We start from the raw sequence: 25,528 nt of genomic DNA, 5'->3' as shown, positions 1-25,528 counted from the left end.
TGTAATTATCTGATTGCAAAAAAAAAAAAATCCCCAAACTCTAAAATGCACTTAGTAAACATTTTATATGGAAGTATAGAATTGGAATCTAGTGGAGACCTTATATGGTTCTACACATACTGTTATGGACTGAATGTTTTTCTCCTCCAAAAATATGTTGAAATCCTAACCTCCAATGTGATGGTATTAGGAAGTGGGACCTTTGACAAGTAGTTAAGTTATAAGGGTGGAGCTCTCATTAATTAGTTAAGTAACTTTATAAGTACATGATCTTTAGAAGCAGAATCATTGGCTTCAAATCTTTCCCAGAACTCTTATTGCTAGTATGTGATTTGAGAAGGTATTATATCTTTTAATTGTTTTATTTTGTAAAATAAATGGATAAAAATTCACAGTTAAATGAAGTAACTCACAATTTTTTAATAATTTTTTATTGTTATGTTAATCACCATACATTACATCATTAGTTTTTGATGTAGTGTTCCATGATTCATTGTTTGTGCATAACACCCAGTGCTCCACGCAGAATGTGCCCTCTTTAATACCCATCACCAGGCTAACCCATCCCCCCACCTCCTCCCCTCTAGAACCCTCAGTATGTTTCTCAGGGTCCATTGTGTCTCATGGTTTGTCTCCCCTCCGACTTACTCCCTTTCATTCTTCCCCTCCTGCTATCTTCTTCTTCTTTTTTTTTTCTTAACATATATTGCATTATTTGTTTCAGAACTACAGATCCGTGATTCATAAGTCTTGTACAATTCACATTGCTCACCATAGCACATACCCTCCCCAATGTCTATCACCCAACCACCCAATCCCTCCCAGCCCCCACCACTCCAGCAACCCTCAGTTTGTTTCCTGAGATTAAGAATTCCTCATATCAGTGAGGTCATATGATACATGTCTTTCTCTGATTGACTTATTTCACTCAGCATAACACCCTCCAGTTCCATCCACGTTGTTGCAAATGGCAAGATCTCATTCCTTTTGATGGCTGCATAATATTCCATTGTGAATATATACCACATCTTCTTTATCCATTCATCTGTCGATGGACATCTTGGCTCTTTCCACAGTTTGGCTATTGTGGACATTGCTGCTATAAACATTGGGGTGCATGTACCCCCTCGGATCCCTACATTTGTATCAATACCCAGTAGTGCACTTGCTGGATCGAATGGTAGCTCTATTTTCAACTGTTTAAGGAACCTCCATACTGTTTTCCAGAGTGGTTGCACCAGGTTGCATTTCCCACCAACAGTGTAGGAGGGTTCCCCTTTCTCCACATCCCCGCCAACATCTGTCGTTTCCTGACTTGTTAATTTTAGCCATTCTGACGGGTGTGAGGTGGTATCTCATGGAGGTTTTGATTTGGATTTCCCTGATGCCGAGCGATTTTGAGCACTTTTTCATGTGTCTGTTGGCCATTTGGATGTCTTCTTTGGAAAAATGTCTGTTCATGTCTTCTGCCCATTTCTTGATTGGATTATTTGTTCTTTGGGTGTTGAGTTTGATAAGTTCTTTATAGATTTTGGACACTAGCCCTTTATCTGATATGTCATTTGCAAATATTTTCTCCCATTCTGTCGGTTGTCTTTTGGTTTTTTGAACTGTTTCTTTTGCTGTGCAAAAGCTTTTTATCTTGATGAAATCCCAAAAGTTCATTTTGCCCTGGCTTCCCTTGCCTTTGGTGATGTTTCTAGGAAGAAGTTGCTGTGGCTGAGGTCGAAGTGGTTGCTGCCTGTGTTCTCCTTTAGGATTTGGATGGACTCCTGTCTCACGTTTAGGTCTTTCAACCATTTGGAGTCTATTTTTGTGTGTGGTGTAAGGAAATGGTCCAGTTTCATTCTTCTGCATGTGGCTGTCCAATTTTCCCAACACCATTTGTTGAAGAGACTGTCTTTTTTCCATTGGACATTCTTTCCTGTTTTGTCAAAGATGAGTTGACCATAGAGTTGAGAGTCCATTTCTGGGCTCTCTATTCTGTTCCGTTGATCTATGTGTCTGTTTTTGTGCCAGTACCATACTGTCTTGATGATGACAGCTTTGTAATAGAGCTGGAAGTCCGGAATTGTGATGCCGCCAGCTTTGCGTTTCTTTTTCAATATTCCTCTGGCTATTCGGGGTCTCTTCTGGTTCCATACAAATTATAGGATTATTTGTTCCATTTCGTTGAAAAAGGTGGATGGTATTTTGATGGGGATTGCATTGAATGTGTAGATTGCTCTAGGTAGCACTGACATCTTCACAATATTTTTTCTTCCAATCCATGAGCATGGAACGTTTTTCCATTTCTTTGTGTCTTCCTCAATTTCTTTCAAGAGTATTTTATAGTTTTCTGAGTACAGATCCTTTGCCTCTTTGGTTAAATTTATTCCTAGATATCTTATGGTTTTGGGTGCAATTGTAAATGGGATCGACTCCTTGATTTGTCTCTCTTCTGTCTTGTTGTTGGTGTATAGGAATGCCACTGATTCCTGTGCACTGATTTTATATCCTGCCACTTTACTGAATTCCTGTATGAGTTCTAGCAGTTTTGGGGTGGAGTCTTTTGGGTTTTCCACATGCAGTATCATATCATCTGCAAAGAGTGAGAGTTTGACTTCCTCTTTGCCAATTTGGATGCCTTTGATTTCTTTTTGTTGTCTGATTGCTGTGGCTAGGACTTCTAATACTATGTTGAATAGCAGTGGTGAGAGTGGACATCCCTGCCGCATTCCTGACCTCAGGGGAAAAGCTCTCAGCTTTTCCCACGGAGAATGATATTTGCTGTAGGTTTTTCATAGATGGCTTTTATGATATTGAGGTATGTACCCTCTATCCCTATACTCTGAAGAGTTTTGATCAAGAAAGGATGCTGTACTTTGTCAAATGCTTTTTCTGCATCTATTCAGAGGATCATATGATTCTTGTTCTTTCTTTTGTTAATGTATTGTATCACGTTGATTGATTTGCGGATGTTGGACCAGCCTTGCAGCCCAGGGATAAATCCCACATGGTCGTGGTGAATAATCCTTTTAATGTACTGTTGGATCCTATTGGCTAGTATTTTGGTGACAATTTTTGCATCCATGTTCATCAAGGATATTGGTCTGTAATTCTCCTTTTTGATGGGGTCTTTGTCTGGTTTTGGGATCAAGGTAATGGTGGCCTCATAAAATGAGTTTGGAAGTTTTCCTTCCATTTCTATTTTTTGGAACAGTTTCAGGAGAATAAGTATTAATTCTTCTTTAAATGTCTGATAGAATTCCCCTGGGAAGCCATCTGGCCCCGGGCTTTTGTTTGTTGGGAGATTTTTGATGACTGCTTCAATTTCCTTAGTAGCTATAGGTCTGTTGAGGTTTTCTATTTCTTCCTGGTTCAATTTTGGTAGTTGATACATCTCTAGGAATGCACCCATTTCTTCCAGGTTATCTAATTTGCTGGCATAGAGTTGCTCATAATATGTTCTTAGAATTGTTTGTATTTCTTTGGTGTTGGTTGTGATCTCTCCTCTTTCATTCATGATTTTGTTGATTTGGGTCATTTCTCTTTTCTTTTGGATCAGTCTGGCCAGCGGTTTATCGATCTTGTTAATTCTTTCAAAGAACCAGCTCCTAGTTTCGTTGATCTGTTCTACCGTTCTTTTGGTTTCTAGTTCATTGATTTACACTCTGATCTTTATTATTTCTCTTCTCCTGCTGGGTTTAGGCTTTATTTGCTGTTCTTTCTCCACCTCCTTTAGGTGTAGGGTTAGGTTGTGTATTTGAGACCTTTCTTGTTTCTTGAGAAAGGCTTGTATTGCTATATACTTTCCTCTCAGGACTGCCTTTGCTGTATCCCAAAGATTTTGAACAGTTGTGTTTTCATTTTCATTGGTTTCCATGAATTTTTTTAATTCTTCTTTAATTTCCTGGTTGACCCATTCATTCTTTTGTAGGATGCTCTTTAGCCTCCATGTATTTGAGTTCTTTCTGGCTTTCCTCTTGTGATTGAGTTCTAGTTTCAAAGCATTGTGGTCTGAAAATATGCAGGGAATAATCCCAATCTTTTGGTACCGGTTGAGACCTGATTTGTGACCTAGGATGTGATCAATTCTGGAGAATGTTCCATGTGCACTAGAGAAGAATGTGTATTCTGTTGCTTTGGGATGGAATGGTCTGAATATGTCTGTGAAGTCCATTTGGTCCAGTGTGTCATTTGAAGTCTTTATTTCCTTGTTGATATGTCCATTTCAGTTAGGAGGGTGTTAAAGTCCCCCACTATTAATGTATTGTTGTCAATGTGTTTCTTCGCTTTTGTTATTAATTGCCTTATATAATTGGCTGCTCCCCTGTTAGGGGCATAGATATTTACAATTGTTAGATCTCCTTGTTGGATAAACCCTTTAAGTAGGATATAGTGTCCTTCTTCATCTCTTATTACAGTCTTTGGTTTACAATCTAATTTGTCTGATATAAGGATTGCCACCCCAGCTTTCTTTTGGTGTCCATTAGCATGGTAAATGGTTTTTCACCCCCTCACTTTCAATCTGGGGGTTTCTTTGGGTCTAAAATGAGTCTCTTGCAGACAGCATATCGATGGGTCTTGTTTTTTAATCCAATCTGATAGCCTGTGTCTTTTGATTGGGGCATTTAGCCCATTTACATTCAGGGTACTATTGAAAGGTATGAATTTAGTGCCATTGTATTGCCTGTAAGGTGACTGTTACTGTATATTGTCTCTGTTCCGTTCTGATCTATGCTGCTTTTAGGCTCTCTTTTTGCTTAGAGGACTCCTTTCAATATTTCTTGTAGGACTGGTTTTGTGTTTGCAAATTCCTTTAGTTTTTGTTTGTCCTGGAAGCTTTTTATCTCTCCTTCTATTTTCAATGATAGCATAGCTGGATAGAGTATTCTTGGCTGCATATTTTTCTCGTTTAGTGCTCTGAAGATACCATGCCAGTCCTTTCTGGCCTGCCAGATCTCTGTGGATAGGTCTGTTGCCAATCTAATGTTTCTACCATTGTAGGTTACATATCTCTTTTCCCGAGCTGCTTTCAGGATTTTCTATTTGTCTCTGAGACTCGTAAGTTTTACTATTAGATGTCGGGGTGTTGACCTATTTTTACTGATTTTGAGAGGGGTTCTCTGTGCCTCCTGGATTTTGATGCCTGTTTCCTTCCTCACATTAGGGAAGTTCTCTGCTATTATTTGCTCCAATATACCTTCTGCCTCTCTCTCTCTTTCTTCTTCTTCTGGGATCCCAATTATTCTAAAGTTGTTTCGTCTTATTGTATCGCTTATCTTTCGAATTCTGCCCTCGTGATCCTGTAGTTGTTTATCTCTCTTTTTCTCAGCCTCTTCATTTTCCATCATTCGGTCTTCTATATCGCTGATTCTCTCTTCTGCCTCATGTATCCTAGCAGTTAGTGACCCCATTTTTTATTGTACCTCATTAATAGCCTTTTTGATTCGACTTGGTTAGAATTTAATTCTTTTATTTCTCCAGAAAGAGTTTCTCTAATAACTTCCACACTTTTTTCAAGCCCAGCTAGTATCTTTAAAGTCATGATTCTGAACTCTAGGTCCGACATCGTACTAATGTCCATATTGAGTAGGTCCCTGGCAGACGGTAGTACCTCTTGTTCTTTTTGCTGAGGTGATTTTTTTCATCTTGACATTTTGTCCAGAGGAGAACAGATGAATGAGAGAACAGAATGCTAACAGGTTAACAACGTCTCTAGCAAATATACTCTATACAAATCAGAAAAGACCTGAAACCAGGGGACAAGAAAGGGAAAGAAAGAAGAGAAAAAAAAAGGAAAAAGAAAATGATAAAAACAAACAAAAACAGAACAAAACAAAAAAAAAGAATATGATCTAATATGATCAGGCTAGTGCATAGATCAGTGCCACACACTAGCTTTTGGGCATATTTTGGTCTGTTAGAAGAAAGTGCCTGCTAAAATTTTAAAGGAAGAAAGACTTATATATGTACAAAATAAGGGTTGATACAATGAAGGGATTGAAGATGACTGTAAAGATGAAAATTATAAAAGATTTTATAAAAGGAATTGATAAGATAAGAAGTTGTTTTTAAAAATAAAGAAGAAGATTTAAAAAGAAAAAGAAAAAAAAAGGGAGAGAATGTGATCAGGCAGGAGAATAGAACAAAGCCATACACTAGTGATTTAGGGTATATTTTCATCTGTTAGAAGAAATTGTATCTCAAAATTTTAAAGAGAGAACAACATATATATATATGGCAAAAATAAGGGTAACTACTATGAAGGAATAAATTATGACTCTAAAAATGAAAAATAAATTTTTTTTTAAAAAAGGGATTGGTAAGATATTGTTTGAAAAAGGGAAAAAGAAAAATTAAAAAAAAAGTTAAAAAAATTAACTTTGAAAAACTAATGAATTATTGTAAAATAGCCATGAATTCTATGTGCAGTATTCCCCTAGCGCTGGAGTTCTCCCGTTCTCCTTGATTGGTAAACTTGATCTTGGCTTGCTGGCTGTTCGTGCAGATCTTCTGGGGGAGGGGCATGTTGCCGTGGTTCCCAAATGTCTTTGCCGGAGGCCGAATTGCCCCGCCCTTGTCGGTCCGGGCTAAGCAAGCTGCTCGGGTTTGCTCTCAGGACCTTTTGTTCCCTGCAAGCTCTCAGTACAGCTTTGGAGGACCAGGGTGAAAATGGTGGCCTCCCAATCTCCGGAGGAGCTGAGAACTCAGGGCCCCGCTCCTCAGTGCGCCCCCAGAGAAAGCAGTTGCTCCTGTCTCCCCGGTCTCCGGCCACACTGCGTGTTCACCCGGTCTGTGATCGAGCGTTTCTATGTCTGGCACCCGACCCCGTGTGGAGTCTCCAAACCCAGCAGATCCCTGCGGTGCGCTCCCACACTGCTCCTCCCGGGGGAGGAAGGGGAGTCTCCTCGGCTCTGCTGCTTGTTGGGTCCCTGCTGGAGGAGGAGTAGCCCGACTGGGCCGCAGATCACAGTTTATGGCCACCCCGAGCTGAGAGCCCGCGCCTCGGCTCCGTCTCTGCAGCCGGCTTTCCCGCTGTGACACCCAGGAGCTCTGCCGCACTCAGGCACCCCCGTCTTTCTGTGACCCCGAGGGTCCTGGGAACACACTATCCCGCGAGGTTTCCACCCCCAGCTTAGCCACTGGAGTGACGTCCCTCAGTGGAGCCGACTTCCAAAAGTTCCAATTTTGTGCTCCATGGCTCTAGCACTTGCCAGAAGCGGCGGACGGAGGCCCCCTCCCCAGCCGTCTAACCTCCCGAATATCGCCTCGGATTCACTTCTCCGCACGTCCTACCTTCCAGAACGTGGTCGCTTTTCTGTTCAGAGTGTTGTTACTATTCTTATCTTCGATCTCCTGTTGAGTTCGTAGGTGTTCAGAATGGTTTGATCCCTATTCAGCTGAATTCCTGAGTCCAGACGAAATCCAGGTCTCCTACTCCTCCGCCATCTTGCTCTGCCCCCACAATTTTTAAAATATAATAGTAAATAAGAGCCACTGAGTTTTTTGAAGGGCAGAATACAGTGGCTCAGGTATTGGTGGCAGCAGATGCTCTGCTTGATGGAATGACTGGTGTAGGCATCTGATAAGCCAGCAAATCTGAGTATCACTAACAAGTGACAAAACAACTGCCGCAGACAAAAAATAACAACACAACCAAAAATTATAACTATGGAAAATAATGTAGCAGATTATCCAGTTATTTTAATAATAGATAACATTTATTGAACACTTCACCATGTGGAATTCTTTACAATGTTAAATACCTGAAATCAAGTAGTCTTGAGACCCAGGACCTATTTTTCAGCTCAGCCATGGCCCATTGCCTGTTGCTTAATTCTTCGCTAATTTAAATTGCCAATTAAGGAAAAATGTGCCTATAAGTGTGGGTGTCTGTGTGTGTCTGTGTGTGTACTCTATAAACACACACAAAAACACATATATATAAAACAGTTCTATATGTACACATATATTGATTGGGATCACGTAGAGTTGCAGATAACAGAAAACCATAATAGTTTTAAGAAATAAATATATACTTTTTCTCATATAACAAGAAATATTAAGTTACGTAGTTGCTGATATTATTTTAGCAGCTCATTGAAGCCATCAGGTACCCAGGTTGTTTCTAACTTCTCCAATCTCTTAAACTGTTGGATTTTTCCCTTGTGCATGTCACTTTGTGGTCAGAATGTAACTGCTCCATCTCAGATAATCTGGTCTAGTTCAGTGAATAAGAAATACCCTCCTTCTGTATGAGGTCTCAATGGAAGATTGAAAGGGCAGGTAGGAAAATGAGGAACTAGATCTTATGACTGTTTCCTGTGATCCATGTCCTAGAGCAGAGCATGTTTGGGCCTGAAATGAAGTCAGGGTTCTTAATAAAAAAAGAATAGAGGAAAAGAATAGGCTAGGTAGGCAAGTAGCAGAATTCACCATAACAAGGATAAATAAAATTGCCATACTTGAAAGGTGCTATGATAAATTATAAAGAATAATAAAGTATTTGTGAAATATGAGGTAAGAGAAGTCCTTCCAAAATAATTGTGATCATTTATGTCTTTCATTTTAATTAGAGGAAGAAATTTTTAAATAATTCTCAGAAACTTCAGCAGATAATTCCATGGGTGGAAAAATAGTCACTGAATGAATAGACAGCCTTTTGTTGTTGTTTTCTTAAATAGGCCAACTTTTGAGAGGGCTAATGTAGTATATTTGTAGTCAAAAAAATGGTTTCAACTGAAAATTTATTTTCAGGGACAAGAATCATACTGGACTACAAAAAGTGAGCTTATCCATGTTACATTAGGTGAGTGATTCTAGGTTACTTTAGTGGACAGACTACATCTGTTGTTCTATAGTTAGCATTTTCTCGGGCTGCCAGAAAGCATCTCATCACTTGGCATGTCCCACATATTAGACAGAGAGAAAAAAAGAGAAGAAAGCTGGAGTGCAGTTGCTGAAGGACCTGTACACTTAGAACTCTGAAGAAATGACAGCTGAGAATAAGCAGGCATGATGCTTCCTCTGTGGCTGTAATGAATTAGCAGCAAGGGTAGCCATGATCTGTTGACAGGTAAAGACCAAGGGAGAAAAACGAATTTCTAATGTTAACTACTTCAGAGGGATGTCAGGAGGTCCAAGACACATGGAAATGCAGGACGTTTGGAGGTATAAGTAATAGGTAATTGTTGATAACTGTGATGGTAGTTTCAAGTGACTTTCATATCTGACTGCTCTGCTTCTTTGACTAAGGAAATTGTTTTGAATTTGGAAAATTGTATGTACAAGCATTCTAGATGGAGTATTTATGTGTGCTCAATAAGCAGTATGTTTTCCTTTGATGTCATTTGTTTTCTGCTATCATATTGGGTGGAAGAAAAATAGATTGCAATTATTTGCTCAAATATATGAAAAACGGTGTTTGGAGAGTAAGAATTTTGATAGTCAATTCAGTTAAAAAATATTATTTTTTATGGCATCTTACTGAGGCTCTGCTAGCTGGTTAGGCAGTAACTGAAACAGTAGATTCAGAAACTTCAAAATGTTGCAGTATGTAGTTTGCAAAATATATTTACTGTTTGTGTAAGAGTGTGTTGCATATATGCACACCCACAGAATGCTATTTTACATGGTCATGGTGATGCAAATACACTGATGAATTGTAATTTGGGGATTCAAAAGGACTTGAAGAGACTATGATTTATGTGATTATTACAGATTTCCTAGTCTATCTTTAATTTTTTGTGTTGGCTCAGTTACTTAATATGTTTGAAAAGATAACCGTTTCGGGAATTTTTATTTGTATTTTTATAGGTATTTTGATTTCTTTTAAGTATAAGAATAAGAAAAGTCTCAGATAAGTCTTCATAACTTAACATCATTATGGTCACCTGGATGGCTCAGTAGGTTAAGCATCCAACTCTTGATATCAGCTCACTTTTTGATCTTAGGGTCATGAGGTCAAGCCCCACATTGGGCTCCATGCTGGGCATGGAGCCTACTTAAATAAAAAATAAAATAAAATAATAAGTTAGAATAATTATCTTTAAATATGAAATTAGTCTTTGATAGATCCACATAGTAAGTTTTCTCACCTATAGCCCAGTTTATTTTTCATTAAATTATAATGGCAAATAAGCTTAAAATTATTTCTTTAATAATAACAATAATAATATAATAAAACAACTATAATAATAAAAGAAAAAAATCTAAATTTTTCCAAACCTTGTCCCAAGTTAAAAATATCTGCACATAGAAATATCTGCATATAATATTTGTGTAGAGTTTTTTTTCTTTTAACTTTTCATATCATCCTACTTATCTAAATCCATAGTGACTTTGAATAACTTAAAAATCTTCTCAAACCTTGAAGACATACTAAGTGAAATAAGCCAGTCACCAAAGGGCAAATATTATATGATTCCACTTACATGATATAGCTAGAGTAGTCAAATTCATAGAGACAGAAAGTGGAATGATGCCTGGCAGAGGACAATGGAGGTGGGGGGGGTGGTCTTTTTCAGCCATGCAATGAGATATACTATGACATTTCACTATTAGTTCAGGAGTAACACATATCTTTTGCCATAATATAGACTTCATTCTAAATGAAAAATAATTTAAAGAATGCATTGTAAAACACTGAGCACAGACCTGACAATTATTATCTCAGTAAATATTTTTATTATTATGGAGGTAAATGTTTAAATGGGTTCATGAGGGGCGCCTGGGTGGTGCAGTTGTTTGAATGCCCAACTCTTGCTTTTGGCTCAGGAGATAATCGCAGGTGGAGGGATTGAGCCCTGACCTCAGGCTCTGTGCTCAGCATGAAGTCTGCTTAAGAATTTCTCTCCCTCTGCCCTTTCCCCACCCCCGTGTTTTCTCTCTCTCCCTCTCTCTCTCTCTCTCTCAAATAAGTAAATAAATCTTTAAATGGGTCCATGACTATACTTATGACAGAATCAAATTACATACTTAAAATATTTTCCAGCAGCCTTCATTAAGAAACTTTATCATTCTAGGAGGAATTGTTGATAAGGATCTTCGTCACTACCTCAACTTACGATTTCAGAAGGGTTCTGTGGGACCACGAACTTCAGCAAATCATTCGTGACAACCTCTACCTCCGCACGGTTGCCATGTGAGTACAACAGACGATGTTGTTGTCTTTCTATGTTAAAAAATAAATATTCAGCTATATATCCATTATTTAAAAAGTTAAATTGCATTGATTTTTTATGGTGGACTTTTGGGACAAAATTGATTTGAGTTAGGGAATTTTTGAGATATGGAATTTTTAAATGAAAAAAGCTTATAGCTGCTATTGTGTGGTTTATGATGATGTTCTAACCAGAAGAGACTTGCTATTTTCAGGCTACAAAACCTATCTTACTTCTAAATTAGTATTGAGGAATATTAATTCTAGTCCAGGGTGTTGATGATTTAGAAAGAATCGTGATTGGGGTAGAACTCCACACTGGGAGACAGGAGAATGCAAATTAAATCTATTAGCTGAAACAGCTATTTTGTAAATAGAATCTACACAGTAACTCCCAACCTCATCTCTGGTTTGCAGCAGGGGACCCTCACAAGTAAAAAGAAACTTATGCATTGAAAAGTAAAGCTAAATGTTCTATAACTCTTAGAAAGTGATAATATTGAGTGTTGGGTAAAAATTTCTTATATGAAACCTATAGAAGTCCACAAAACAACAATCCTGATTATGAGCAGGTGCTACTTCAAAAGAGAGGACTTGGTCAAATGATAAAATTCACACATCAACTTTTTGGTACCTGTTTCATTTTATTTAATAATCTTCTATTAACTTTAGGCCAACTCAAGGACTTTTCAAGTCAGGTCCTAGATCCTAAGTAGATATCAAAATCCATTTCCTTCATGTTCCATGACCCTCAGAGACTTTACAATCTCTCCAGAAACTCTGCGGGTCTGTGTGTATTCCTCTTGTTTTAGTGCTGCTCTGAATTTTAATAAACTCAGTTATGGGCTCTGGAAAGTTGATATTAAAGAAAGAAAAACTTGGCAAACAAGCAAAAAAAGTGTATACACACACACACACACACACACACACACACACACACACATTGCAGGGGAGAGGATATTGAACTACCAGAACTATGCAAAAGGTATGGATCATGGATGATTATACTGAAGTGTTGAAAACACAGAAAGAGGTGAAATGGAAAGTCAGCCACCAATCTTTTTCACCTATGCACATCTTAGGAGGGGTAGACTTGTGCCATTGTTAACACTGAATGTTCATCAAAATAAAAATGCCAGGGCCCCACTATCACATATTCTTAAATGAGAATGCTTACTGATTGACATCTTGTCAGTCCAAATGCTACCTCTGTCCGTTTGTGTTAGGGAAGTGAATAGACTGTTGGGCTCTTGCTTTAAAACTAGAAGTTGAGAAAAGTGCATTCTTAAGCTTGTAAGTTTGACATTAGAGTGATGGCCAGAAGAAGATGGATTAAAGTAAGTGACTGAACTATTTATAAGGTAAGGGGTGGACTCATTTTCAAAGCTGTGATGTTGTCAGTGTAGCCATGTGCATTTATCTTTGGTGACATAAAAGAAAGGAGACCTGAAATACTGAATAAAGAATCTGGGCATTTTATTCTGTTTAAAAGCTGAGGGAAATAGATAAGGGGCTGACATTCAGGAATACTTGTAGTCCTTGCTAAGGTGATGACATAAATAAGAAGTCTTAATTAAATATGAAGATAATAGGAGTAAATTTTGCATTAGTTAATTAACTTCTTAAATAAGTCATCTCTCTTTAGAGTACCAAAGAAACACCATGAAGGAAAAATAAATATAAGGGTAAAATAAGTAGGCTTATAGGAGTAAACATAAAGAGTTTTGTGATAGGATTTCAGTACAAGGTCATAAATTCAATTACAAGTCCTTGAATAGCTCCTATAAAGGAGATGATTAGAAATTCAATGAATCTGAATATTATAATCAAACAATTATTCTTTGGATTTGTAGCTACCACTCCTAAGAGCCAATTCCAATAATACTACTCACTAAGGATGCTCTTAACTTTGCATAAAAGTGAAGAAACATCTTAGATAGAAATGAGTCTGATTTATATGATCTATAATCACTTTTATACTGATGAATTGGACCTGGATAATCCACCATCTTCACTCAGTATGTCTTTTAGTAAAACTTTCAGACATATTCAGAGTATGCAACAAAAATGTGTCAGGCGTGTGAAAAATCCTGGCTTTATTTAGAAATTTACATGTGTGTCCGGCATATCTATTGATCTCGAGTATGGAGTGATGTTTGTTACATATTTTCTTAGGTCAGAAAAATTCTCATTGGTTTTCATGTATCCAGCACCATAAAAGGAAAAGATATTACTCAAGTGTATTTCACTGCTCTTACAAATGCGTACATTAATATGTATGCCTTTTGTGTAATCTATTAATGGCACCAGGAATAGGTCCTGGATAACTCCATGAAAAAAAAGATGTAGTCAATTTGTAACTACGTAAGGGTGGCTTAGCTGGTTTTACAAGGCAAGACCCAACTGAGTAATTCTGCGAACTACCACCACATTACTCCACCACCAATAAATATGACTGGGAGGAAAAGAGCAAAAATCAATAAAACCAAAGATCTAAAACTATTCCATAAAAAGTGAATAAAATGAAAAACAGATTTAAGATCTGAAAGAAATTACTTTTATGGAAGAGCTGATTGAAGTGTAACTCACAATGATGTTTCTACATATTTAAGCACTTTGTTAGTATAAACTAAGTCATGTTAAAAAGAAGCAGTATCAAGAATAAAATTGAAAGATTTGTGATACATACATATATATTTTAAATTTTCTGTTATGTTAAATTATCTTTCACGGAGAAGCAAATAGAAGCAGGCTCTTTAAGAGTTATGGGAACTGTTTCCTTTTAAAAACATGCCAAAAAGTATAGCTATGCCAAAGATCAACCTCCCATTCCCCTAGTTATATTGGACTATGGTCAGAGAGGACTATTGGAGAGAAGCTGGTAAACACATATTTATTAAAAAGTCTGAAATTTTTTTTTAAAGTCTTAAATTAGAGCAGAACTTTCTACTATACTGCATGGGGTAAAATCATTTTAATTCATAAGCACACATCAGTGCTTTTAAAGTTTATAAAAATATTTGTTAATATTCAACAAGGCAATATGTTTTTGTGGGCATGAATGAATCTTTCTAATTACTTGTAATTTCCATCATGAAAGTATAGTTCTAAGCATGTAGTAAGAAAAGAGAGTGATATCAACCTGTGGGTTTTACTACCAAAAAAAAAAAAAAAAAAATTCTTCCAACGACATGAAATTCTGTGAGTTGAAGGTGATCAAGAACATAATTAAGTACTCCTAATATCTTTAAGCAGTATAGGTCCATGTGCTGGAATGGTAGGTTGAATTATAGGTAGACATGCAGGCATAGGAATAGGGATATCAGATCCAACTGAATTTTAAACCAACATATAGCAACAGATGTATATTATACATCTGTTTCAACCTTACCCCTATTTCTTCAAATAAGAATCATCGATTTAGAAGCTCCTTTTAAAGTTGCTTTTAGAATATGAATCATGTTCTTTTGCAATTATTTCTGAATCAAGTTGCCAGATTTTTGTTCTTTGAAAATGAATTTTATTTTATTAAGCAGCCTAATTGTTTTGATGCTAAATGTTGAGAATAGGGTTATTAGAGAATAAATATGATTATTAGCATTATGGACCAAAGGAGAAGGAAATCTATAAACAAATGAAACTAAATTTCTTGAGATATTTATAAACTGCCCTGGAAAACCAGCTCAAAAGAAAAATTTCAAAAGCTTCTGAGCAATAGCAAATACTTGAAAGGATTCTTTCTCCTCCTTGACTCATTCAGATGTATGCCTGAGTGGTACATTTATTAAAAATGTGTTATTACTTTATATGGAAAGCTGTATTAGGTTTACTTTATCTGTAAACTTTAACTGTGCCCCTTATCACTGAAAATGGTAAGATCTGTTTCACATCATATACATGAAAGTACACTACATTTTCCTTTTTCTTTTTCCCATTGAGCAAAATGAATGCATCTTTCCTGATCAGATAGTAACCTTCATTGGGTTGGTTAACAGTGTACGCTGCAGGAGAGAAATGGCTTCAAAATGTTGCTTAAATGGAAAGTCAGGAAACATTAGAAGTGATTGTATTGATTTATCCATTTGACACCACCAGACACTAGTTTTTGAATAAAGGAACCAGTCTGGCCCTCAAAATGCAACAAACACCAACAGCAAACAACCTTACTAATCTTCCAAACCATATAAAATTCCCTTTGCCCAGACTTGATCAACTTTTTTGAGTATGCCCGTGACCCAATCTTTCCTCTTGGTTTTTCTCTTTCGGTTTGTATTTCTTTCTTTCCTTTTTATAGAGGGTGGCTCTTCATGGGAACCCTGGGTTTGTGGACCATGGATGGAGTAGAGTAGGCAGATGGTAGGAACACTCTTGGGTTTCAATGGCTCCAGCAGCTGGCCTAGGGAAGAATCGGAGATGGGTGCTTGAAGCCCTTTTTCCACCTCCAGAAAAGCTAGTAATCACAGTCAGTGGAAAATAGCTCATCTTCCATGGAGCCCAGGATCTGCTCCCTGCAGACTTCGAAATTGTAACCCAGTTGGATATAAGGAGGTCAGCATATCTCATTGCAAGCCACTGCACTTTTTGAATAGGAATTAAGACTGTCAGGTTCTACTCAAGTTTCTAAAGTCTGCTGACTAGAACATAGGCTGTTGCATGATTATGTAGCTGAAGGAACGCAGTGGGCAGATGGCAAGGATACTGATGTTCTTATGGGACTTTAAAGCTGTAAAATTGTAGTAGAACACTCAATTTCTGAATCAAATGCCTCTGTCCAAAAGAATGAAAAAGGAATACTAATTGTGGTTACTGATAGTCTAATACCTAGTGCATGAGTCAGAGTTATTTACACTTTGTAGTTTAGCATCGCTAGAGCTTGCTGAGTAACAAAAACCCGTGGCTTTACTTATTTGGCAACATGGCACTATGGAAAGAACACTCATCAAAGAATTAAGAGCAATTGGGTCTGGCCTAAACTCTGCCACTAACTATAGGACCTTGGCAAAAGCCTTACCTTTTGGACTAAGGGGAGGGAGGGGAGGGAATGAAAGAAATAACTCTATAATGGTTCTTTCAACTCTAAAATGCTGTGGTTTTCTGATTCTGCTGGCTTGTTTTTCTTTATATTATTGTTATTCAAATCGGTTCATCAAATTGCCTTAAATTATTCTGAGTATGGAATGCCCTTGATATTCAGCAGGTGTAAACAGCTTATGGAAACTGAAGATATATCAAATACAGCAGACACTTCAGGGAAAAATAAAGAGCTGGGTTTAAATTAAGTGCAGTTCTGGATAAAACCAGCCATGCGTGTACTTTCAGATTTTTCTATGAATGTCAAGTTAAGGATGCCATCATAAGTCTGATGTTCCTTGAAATCTGCCTTCACTATTCATGAAACTCTGAAATGTGGTCCAGCGTTAGTAAGTGGATGGGGAAATAAACATAATGAGAAATACAAAGCTTTTAAAATTGTTCTCCTTTGGAATGCGTAATAAGTTGAGATGTGACATAAAGACTTCTGAAGCATGAGGTATATTATTGTGAAAATGTGATTGTAATTTTTACAATAAGATGTTTAACATGAAATATGGTATCTTTTAATGTTGCACTTTAATAAATATCACTTATGCAAGTGAATGGTGCTGGGTCAACGCCCAAATAGATCTAGCTAACGGGAGGCTAAATGAGTGCTCAGCCCAATCTTTACAGCACAGCTGAGAAATTTAGGATATTCAGTAGAGTTTCTCACTCATGGTAATTAGAAGGTAAAAGTGAGGTAGGATTGATAATTGATTCAATTAAAAAGTACCCATAAAGCCTGCCTTTGGTAGGCAAGTCATATGTTTAGAATAAGATCAATTTCCAGTTAGTTTCCCAGTTCCTGTTCCAAGCTTTCTTACTTAAAAGCTACGTTTCAGGAATATTGCTTTTTATGCACACAAAATCAACAAGTATCTGCACAAGCTCTGTCGGAATGAAGATAGAGCTTTACCTACTGCTCAACACAACCCAGTTGTATGCATAAATGATAACTCCTTAACTTGTCCTCCAAAGAAAATACTGAATTGGGGAGCTAATGCCAAGCTATGTACATCTGTCTACTCCCATTTTTGGTAGAAATTCTGAATCCTTTTCTATTCTTTTTAATTGTTTGACATTGATGAAAAACTGTGCAGATAAGTAAAGGAGCTAAATAAATATTTGTAGGAAAGCTGAGACTGCATGTCCTGAATCTCGTTCATCTTAGCATTCCCAATGGGGGGAATGGTCAATGAGTGCCCACGCAAGACAAGTCCTAGGTAATGGACTTCATGAACATCAACCAGAACAGGTCTTTAAATTGCAGCCACCATTTGCAGAATACTTCCTATGAGCAAATGTTTTTCATACATTTTCTAATCGAATCCTTACAGCATCCCTCAAAGGTGTTACCCACACTTTTGAAGCTACATGGAGAAATTGCAGCTCTAATGTTAAGTAACAGGCCAGACACCATACAGTAACTCAGTGGAGGAACAGAGATTCTATCCCAGGTGGATTTGACTCCCAGCCCACACCCTACATGAGAAGAACTCTCTAATAGAAGTTCTGGGGAGTCACAAGAACATAAAGATGCATCCAAAGAGGTTCAGAGATGCTGCTAGGATAGAAAAAGAGGAAAAGTAAAGAACTACAAGGTATCTAGTGAGCATAAATGGAGTTCCATTGATAGAAAAGACATTTTTTTGCCAAGCAGATATGGACAGAAATTCCTACAATAAAAAAGAAAAAAAAATATATATATGGATGATTATCAGGAGAGTTTTCAAGTTAAGGTCCACTGATTGTCTAGTGTCAAGTCAATTCATCTTGACATGAGGCTCTTCATTGGCCATGAAAAGTACCAAATTGTCTTTCTTTTTTTTTTTTTAGTATGTCATCACCAGAAATATTGGAATATTTAAACAGCTAAGGGGATAAAAAGATTAATTGATAAATATATTTTCCAATAATTAAACCATTAGCCTTATTATAAGGAGAGAGATAAGAGATGCAAAGGAGTCTACATTATCTAGAAGATTCCTTAATTTCTAAACTTTGCTTATAAAAACTTATTTAACCTCAGCTCTACCAGACCTTCTACCAGCATTTCATATTCTGAATTCTAATCTGATACAAAAGTTCCTAGTTCCTCACCTTGGCATTTTATAAAAGTATTTCTTTTGCAAACCACTGCAAGGGTGGTGGATGGAGTTGGGGGAGGGGGGAGGGAGTGAATTAACATTTACCAAACATCTACATGCAAGGACTATAACGATGCCCTTGTGTTTTGCAATCCTATGAGAAATATGTTGTTGTTCCCAATTTCCAGATGAGGAAATTTAGCCTTAGAGAGGTTAAGAATCCCTCCCCACATCACAGCTTCCTTGGTCACTATCGCTCTGATTTCACCTACAGTTCTGAACAGATTTTGGAAAGCCCTAGAACACAGGAGACCGCTTAGATGTTTATCTGTATTTTTTACCTAATGTTTCCATAAAAGCAGAAAAAAATCATGAAACTGGATAGTGAATTATATAAAACCTCTAAATCACACACTCATCCCCACAACTGCTGTGCAAGGCTCCAGAAAGACCCAGATCAGTAGCTGATTGATATTATTCAATATTATTCAACAATGGCATGCCCTCCTCTGTTCTTATCTGGAAGTAACCAAAACAGAGACAACTGTGTTATTTGCTTTAGAATTCATAACATTTTAATGGGGGAAAAAATGGTCCTTTTCCTGCTGAAAAGAAGCACTACTTTGCCGTCTCAGTGTAACTGGTGCTCTGCTGACTCAGCTGTCGCTTGTAGCCCAGTCCAGTGACGGCTTCTCAGTTCCCAAATTCTCCACCTATCTCTCTGAGCATAGTTCCATGGTGACACAAATTGGCACAACCTGTCTGATCTCTTCACCAGGAACACATGGAATTGAGATGTCCACATATGCTCACAGATCCTCCTTGGCTTCTGGAAAAATGCCCCAATTCTGACTAAAGGGATCCAGATTAAGATGCACAGTGATATCTAGGATCCATGGAGCAACTTAAATCATTAAGGAGCCAATGAGTGGGCAGCCAATGCGTGGGCAGCCAGCTTCTGTCAAGATTTCATCTTTTCTTACTGCTTTCGGTGTCAAAGAATTTGGTTGTTGTTGTTTTTCTATTCCATAAAGCAAAACAGTATATAATGTGTCAGTTCAGGGTTTGGCAGGAAATAAAGCCATGCAAGGAAGAAGAGATTTAAGAAATTAGCTGTTTGAAGGTTGCTGTTAAAATTAGAGAAGGGGGTTGCAGAACAGATCCTCAGGAACAATACTCAAAAAAATACAGAACTTCCCTACCAGGGTAACTGCTGCCTCTAAGGCCTGCAGCTATGATTCATGAAGCCAGAATTTAGAAATTGCCACTGTGGGTGCAATCACCACAGGTGCCTCTTAACACTTAAGAACCTGGAGAATGGACATGGGGACCCTCCTACAGAAAACATTGTATCTCTAAGACCTTTTGGTGTAAAAAAAAAAAAAAATCACCTTTAATCAACTTTCTTTTCCATGATAACCCAATAGGCATATAGTATCAGTGCCTTAAATTTATTACTTTTAAAAAACTGTTCTGTTTTAAATTCCTTTTTTATGAATCTGTAGTCAAATACTAACAATATAAATAATTGTTATGAGATATTAGTGAAAAGATTTACAGTACATTTTTAAAGTAAGGTTTTTACTTTTCTATTTATGTTCAGGCTCCTAATGATTGATTTACAGTATGCTGATTATACAAAAGGTACCAAGGAAACATATTTGTTCTTTGGAAAACTAAGATACTTAATGCATTATCAGTGTATTCTGGAATTGTTCTACTCTACTTATAGCATGAGATATTTTAAATGTGTGTAAGAGTCTTTGTTCATTTTTTATTCACAACTTTATTATTAAAAAGTATGAATATGACACTAACAAAATTTAGTTCATAATTATATTTCTCACATGAAAAAGCAATTGACAAAAATTGCTTTCAGAACATAATTTAAACTTGGAGCGAGAAAAGGAATCTTAATTAAAAGTGAGGAGTTGAATATATTATTTGAAGCACTACAGAAAATTAATTATATTTTGAAAGAAGATGCTTTCTGCACTAAGTGGCACAACATCTGTGATCAGAGGTCAACGTTGGAAGCTTTTTGTTGGCCCCAACATCATTTCTTTACCTCAAAGTTCACTAGACTGATATAAATAAAAAATGCACATACAAGGAAAACATAAGTACAATTTGGAGAACTTGTATTTAAGCCCTTATACTGACCCTACCTTGAGTTTTGGAAAAAAGACATCTGGTTCCCTGATACAAATATAAAAAATTAATTTTAGTTATTCTGTGGGTTAAATGTTATTTTCCTTCTGAATATGGTTATATTCATAAAAATTTGTCTTTCTAATTTATTAGTTGTAAAAAAGTGTGATTGTTAATTCAGAATGTCATTAACATAGAGTTTGTTAATTCAGAGTGTCATTAACCTGTTAAATTTAAAGAGATTACAAGTTTATAAACTTTTATATATTATAACTTATTTTAATTCAGTTTAACTAACATTGAGAGCTACTATGTGTGTATGACCAGCCTGGTGCTGGAAATATGGCATGATGAAAACATAAGTCCTGTTCTCTAGGGATGTATCCTTACCTCAAGTTCAAATATAGGTAAACAAATGTCATTCTTCTCATTTTACAGATGGGTAAACTGAATATATACAAGTAACTAGTCACATTGGTACTAGTGTACCACATTGGTACACTGGTAAACTTAGTCACATTTACTAGTTAGAGGCACACATTTTTTTACCCTAGAATAATTCTGGATCCTTTAGATTCTCTGAACAGAGCCCTTAGATTGGGAACAATGGATCCATGATTTTCTTCAGTGGAAATCTTGTAGTAAATAGAGCCTGAGGTAGTTAAGGACTGTTGTGATGGTCCATCCCTGCCTGTGTTCCCAGGAAGCCTAGAGTTATATCAAGCATGTAATCTGTTAATCCGTGAGTGCTCTCTTCATTATTAAGAAGAGAAATGAGGCTCAACAAATTGAGTAGCCCAAGATAATTTGGCTTATACATGGCAGATCCAGAGTTAAACTTGGTTTTTCTCTTGATTACAAGATAGATAGAGATGTAGATATACACATACACACACATATATTTATTTATATCGACTATATAAAACATGACATGTGCCTATGAATATATATGTATCTATGTCTCTCTCTCTTTCTCTCTCTCTCTCTCTATATATATATATATAGTCTCTCTCATCAGTAAAATAATAAGACACACACAACACCTGTGTAGTTGGGTATTATATACATGTTACAGATGGAAAATTGAAGTTCAGTCCAAGTTCACATATAGGTGATAAAAAATAGAACATAGTTTTTTTTTAATGCAGTTTGGGCCTATCTTCAAATGCACTTATCTATTTTATTTATCTATTTCATATTATTTTCTATTTATCACTATCTATTATATCTATCACAGAGTAGATATGTCTAAAGGCCAACTTTTTTCTTCAAAATAGTAAGTATTGTAAAAGTCAGATTATTATAAACTATGGCAGCCAAGGATGAAAGACTTCAGGGAAAAGGCAAGCCTTATTAACTCATCTTTGGAAACCAAGTGTAATTGAATAGGTAGCAAGATCCAGATGGCCTTCTAGTTGAGAAGACCTTTTGAGCAAATCCTCAGTCCTGGTAATGTACCTGAGAAAAATAGAGGTGGAATTTCTATATTTCAAGGTATTGGGTGGGAAGTCAAGAGAAGAAGAGAAGGTCAGGATTTAGAGTGCTATGAGGAGTGCTATTAGAAGAGTTTGAACTTTATTCTTTTTACTGTTTGTAGCTTTTTAAAGCCCAATCTAGACCAAACATCATCATATAATGTAACACAGTAAGGTACTTGGATTTAAATCCCAGCTGTAGCATTTTCTAACTAGGTGGCCTTAGTAAAGTAGGTAGCCTTTCTGTCACATTGTTTCATCATTTGTAAAATGGGGATAAAATAGTACTTACCTCATAAAAATGTTGAGAAAATTAAATAAATTAAGATGGTAAGAACAATTCCTTGCAGAAATTAATGCTTGATAAATTTGGCTATTATTACAAAAGTACTTATGTGGGGTGGTAAGGGGACAGAATTGTATTTTAGGAAGATGAATCTAATAGTAGTTATTGTCAGTACTTATGAATACACAGTGAGTTGTCATCTAGTACTTGAAAATGGGAAATAACATTGGCTGGTTGCTAGTTAAACCTCATATTTACACTTAGTGGGTGAAAACAGGATTGGCAGAGTTACTTTTACAATTCAGAATAGCTCCAAGGAAAACAAAACTACACTATAAGCAGATTGACCATAATAACATTGCTAGAACATGGTTTCTCGACCCTGACACTATTGGTATTTTGGGTGAATAATTCTTTGTTGCAGGCACTGCCCTGTGCATTGTAGGAATTTTAGCAATATCCCTGGCTCCTGCCTACCAGATGCCAGCTACCCTCCTTGACTGTCACAACCAAAATTGTCTCCAGACGTTGTCAAATGTTTCTTGGGAGGCAAAAATCTTCCCAGTTGAGAACCAACACCATAAAGAAAGAATGTGACAATGTATGTCAAAGTGACAAAGAAGAAGAGTCAACTAGTTAAGGATTGGTAGTGCGCCTGCCAAATATTGTGAGGAGTAAAATCACCTTCCTGGTCACGATGACAAGGATGCCCTAACAAGGAGAATGATAACAATTCGCTAAATGTCAGTCACTGAAGTCCCCGAAACATACCACAACACTATTATGAAATGTATCTTAGATTATCTGATGCCATTAAACTCGATTTCTCTAGCTTCTCTAGTTCTGACTGTGTCTGATCACAAATCAGTCTGTGTATGATGTATTTTCTCATGGAGCTTTGCTACTTGGTTATGTAGACTTCTTATATATTACAGAGATATGATATTCTAGACCATTTGAAAGTAACTTTTTATTGTAAATTAGTAAATGGGTTTTCCATTTTGGTTATCATGTGTGTTATCAGTGCTTGGTCTCCTATAGTACTGACCAAAGTGATTCTCTAGGCTTTCATAGTTAGGGACTAGATTTTAGAACTTGGTGAATTAACTGAGAAACTGCCTGCTGGAATTCAACCCAGTTTGGCCATCCTTAATTTAAGTGTTCAGTAAACATTATTGGATGGATGGATGGATGGATGAAAGAATAAAGAGAAATATGTGTGATGTCAACTCTTTGACATAAAAATCTATACATATTATATGGATATAGGTAGATGTTAGATAGATGATAGATAGATAGATAGATAGATAGATAGATAGATAGATAGATAGATAGATAGAAACAATATATTGAGTACAGAATAGAACAAGAAAGTCAGCAGATGAAATATTCTGTGGTTGCAGTTTGGATCAGTGCAACCTGGGATGAGTGAGGATACAGTGATAGGCTGGAAATAGTGGTATTTGACAAGGCTTTATGGAAGGTCCCAGCCAGTTACTTGAGATCACACCACCACCACTACCACCACCACCATCCACCATTCCATGCATATCTGAAGGCAGAAGGAAAGGATTTGGAATATAGGCAAAAAGAAATCTCCTTAGAGAGAGATAGGTGTGGAATTTAGGAGGCAGGTGGAGGAGCTCCTGTTGCTGAGAGCATGTGGAAGGTGAAAGGGTGCCTTCAGAATCAATTACATATTAAGATTTTTATTCTCACTCTGGGATACCAGAATCAATCTTAAATTCATAGATGTAACATCTTTGAAAGGCATGCCTCTAGGATTTTCTTTTCTTCCCAGCACCATTGTGTGATACTGCCTTCCTTCAACCCTGCAAAATAAAATGTTTCATAAACTTCATTCAGCAGCAACCAAGTAAATCAGAACACTTCCCTTGAGAACCTTGCACTTTTCCTACTAGTGTATGAAACATCACAGATAATTACAACCCAAAATATTTCTGGAATAAAAATATGACAGGTGGTTAATCCTTGACTAGCATAATGAAATTCATTTAACAGCCAATTCTTTAGGGGAAAGGTAGTTTTTATTTACAGGAAAGATGAAAGTTGCAGCAAAACTGCTACTATTAAACAATGTAATTAGCAATGATGTAATTAATCTGGACATTTAGTCAATGAAATAAAATGTCCTGAGCTTTTTTTTCCACTAGAACAGTCTCTACTCAGATGTTCATGCATTCTTAATACTGGACATGGTTGCAAATGAAAAAAACACAAAGCACCTATGCACATACATTACTATGGAGTTATAGAACAAATCTTTCTCTGCTGTTGATTTCAAATCTTGAGGGTAGACTGTTGACTCACCTTGATTCAGATTAATTATTCTATGTCATCCTCTATCTACCTAGGCCTTTTATCTTATTTTTCCTCCTATTTCTAATACATCCTTCTCCATATCTTGGTTTTAATTGTATACCTTGAGGTTGGGTCAAAATAGCCATCCTGAGAGAAAATCCCATGACTACTCTTGACTGGTAATAGCACAGTGGTCACTTATTTGTAGCCATGGAACAGTAGAGATTCCATGACAAATAAGGAGTGCTTTCAGCAACCGCCACATGAAATACCAACAAGTTGTGAAACTTTGTTCAAGTCTATTGACCTTCCTCTTTAAACCCTTCTAGCCAAGCTTTCGGAGACCAATTAAGCATCAGAGAAGAGCAAAATAACACAGGAACTTTAATTAATGGGTTTAATTGCAAGATTAAGAGAAAGAGTGAGCATGTTTCCAGGTATTTTCTACTTTGGTTCAGATGAACTTTCTATCTTGTAATAGTTGCTTTTTCCTAAGTTTTTGCAAATTTTGCAGATATGTTGCTGGTTTTATGCTAATGGTTAATATTTAGCTCACCTGAAATAAAAACTACCCAGATTTAATTAAACCAACATGTTTTGCTTGGTTTGGATTTAATTTTTGGAAATAATCAAATCTCCACTGTGATATTTCAGTGTAGAGCTCAACAGATATCATGAGTTTTCTGTTTTGCTCTCTTCTTTGTAGTTGGGTTAGGACCCTATGACAGGTTCTGGACATTGAATGTGACTGATGAAGGGATGAGCTGGTGCTCTTCCTTCATCTCTCTTTTCCTGCTGCAGTGAACTTAATGGCCATATATTTTAGTTGCTGTATCCCCATCATAAGAATAGACTGCCCTGAACAACTTTGGACTTAAACAAGCCAGACTAAAACTTGCAGAATTGAGGATTACGCTAAGATTTGGAAGTTCATTTGTTATATTGAAGCATACAATAGAATTATTCTGACCAGTACAAACCAATG

At 36.8% G+C, this 25,528-nt stretch overlaps 1 protein-coding gene across 2 annotated transcripts in view; it reads left to right on the top strand.

Annotated features, from left to right (window-relative positions):
- The window catches only part of LOC118356135 (membrane-associated guanylate kinase, WW and PDZ domain-containing protein 2-like), a 747,678-nt gene that overhangs the window by 379,043 nt on the left and 343,107 nt on the right, over positions 1 to 25,528 (top strand). For both annotated transcript variants that reach the window (XM_035723242.1, XM_035723241.1), the window contains exon 2: positions 11,010 to 11,128. In XM_035723242.1, the coding sequence (XP_035579135.1) occupies positions 11,010 to 11,101 (92 nt within the window). In that variant the 3' untranslated portion in view covers positions 11,102 to 11,128. The remainder of the gene's footprint in view (positions 1 to 11,009; positions 11,129 to 25,528) is intronic.

Source organism: Zalophus californianus, chromosome 12 (genome assembly GCF_009762305.2).
Source record: "Zalophus californianus isolate mZalCal1 chromosome 12, mZalCal1.pri.v2, whole genome shotgun sequence".
NCBI classification, from domain to species: Eukaryota; Metazoa; Chordata; class Mammalia; order Carnivora; family Otariidae; genus Zalophus; species Zalophus californianus.
This window is presented reverse-complemented; position numbering and strand designations above follow the sequence as displayed.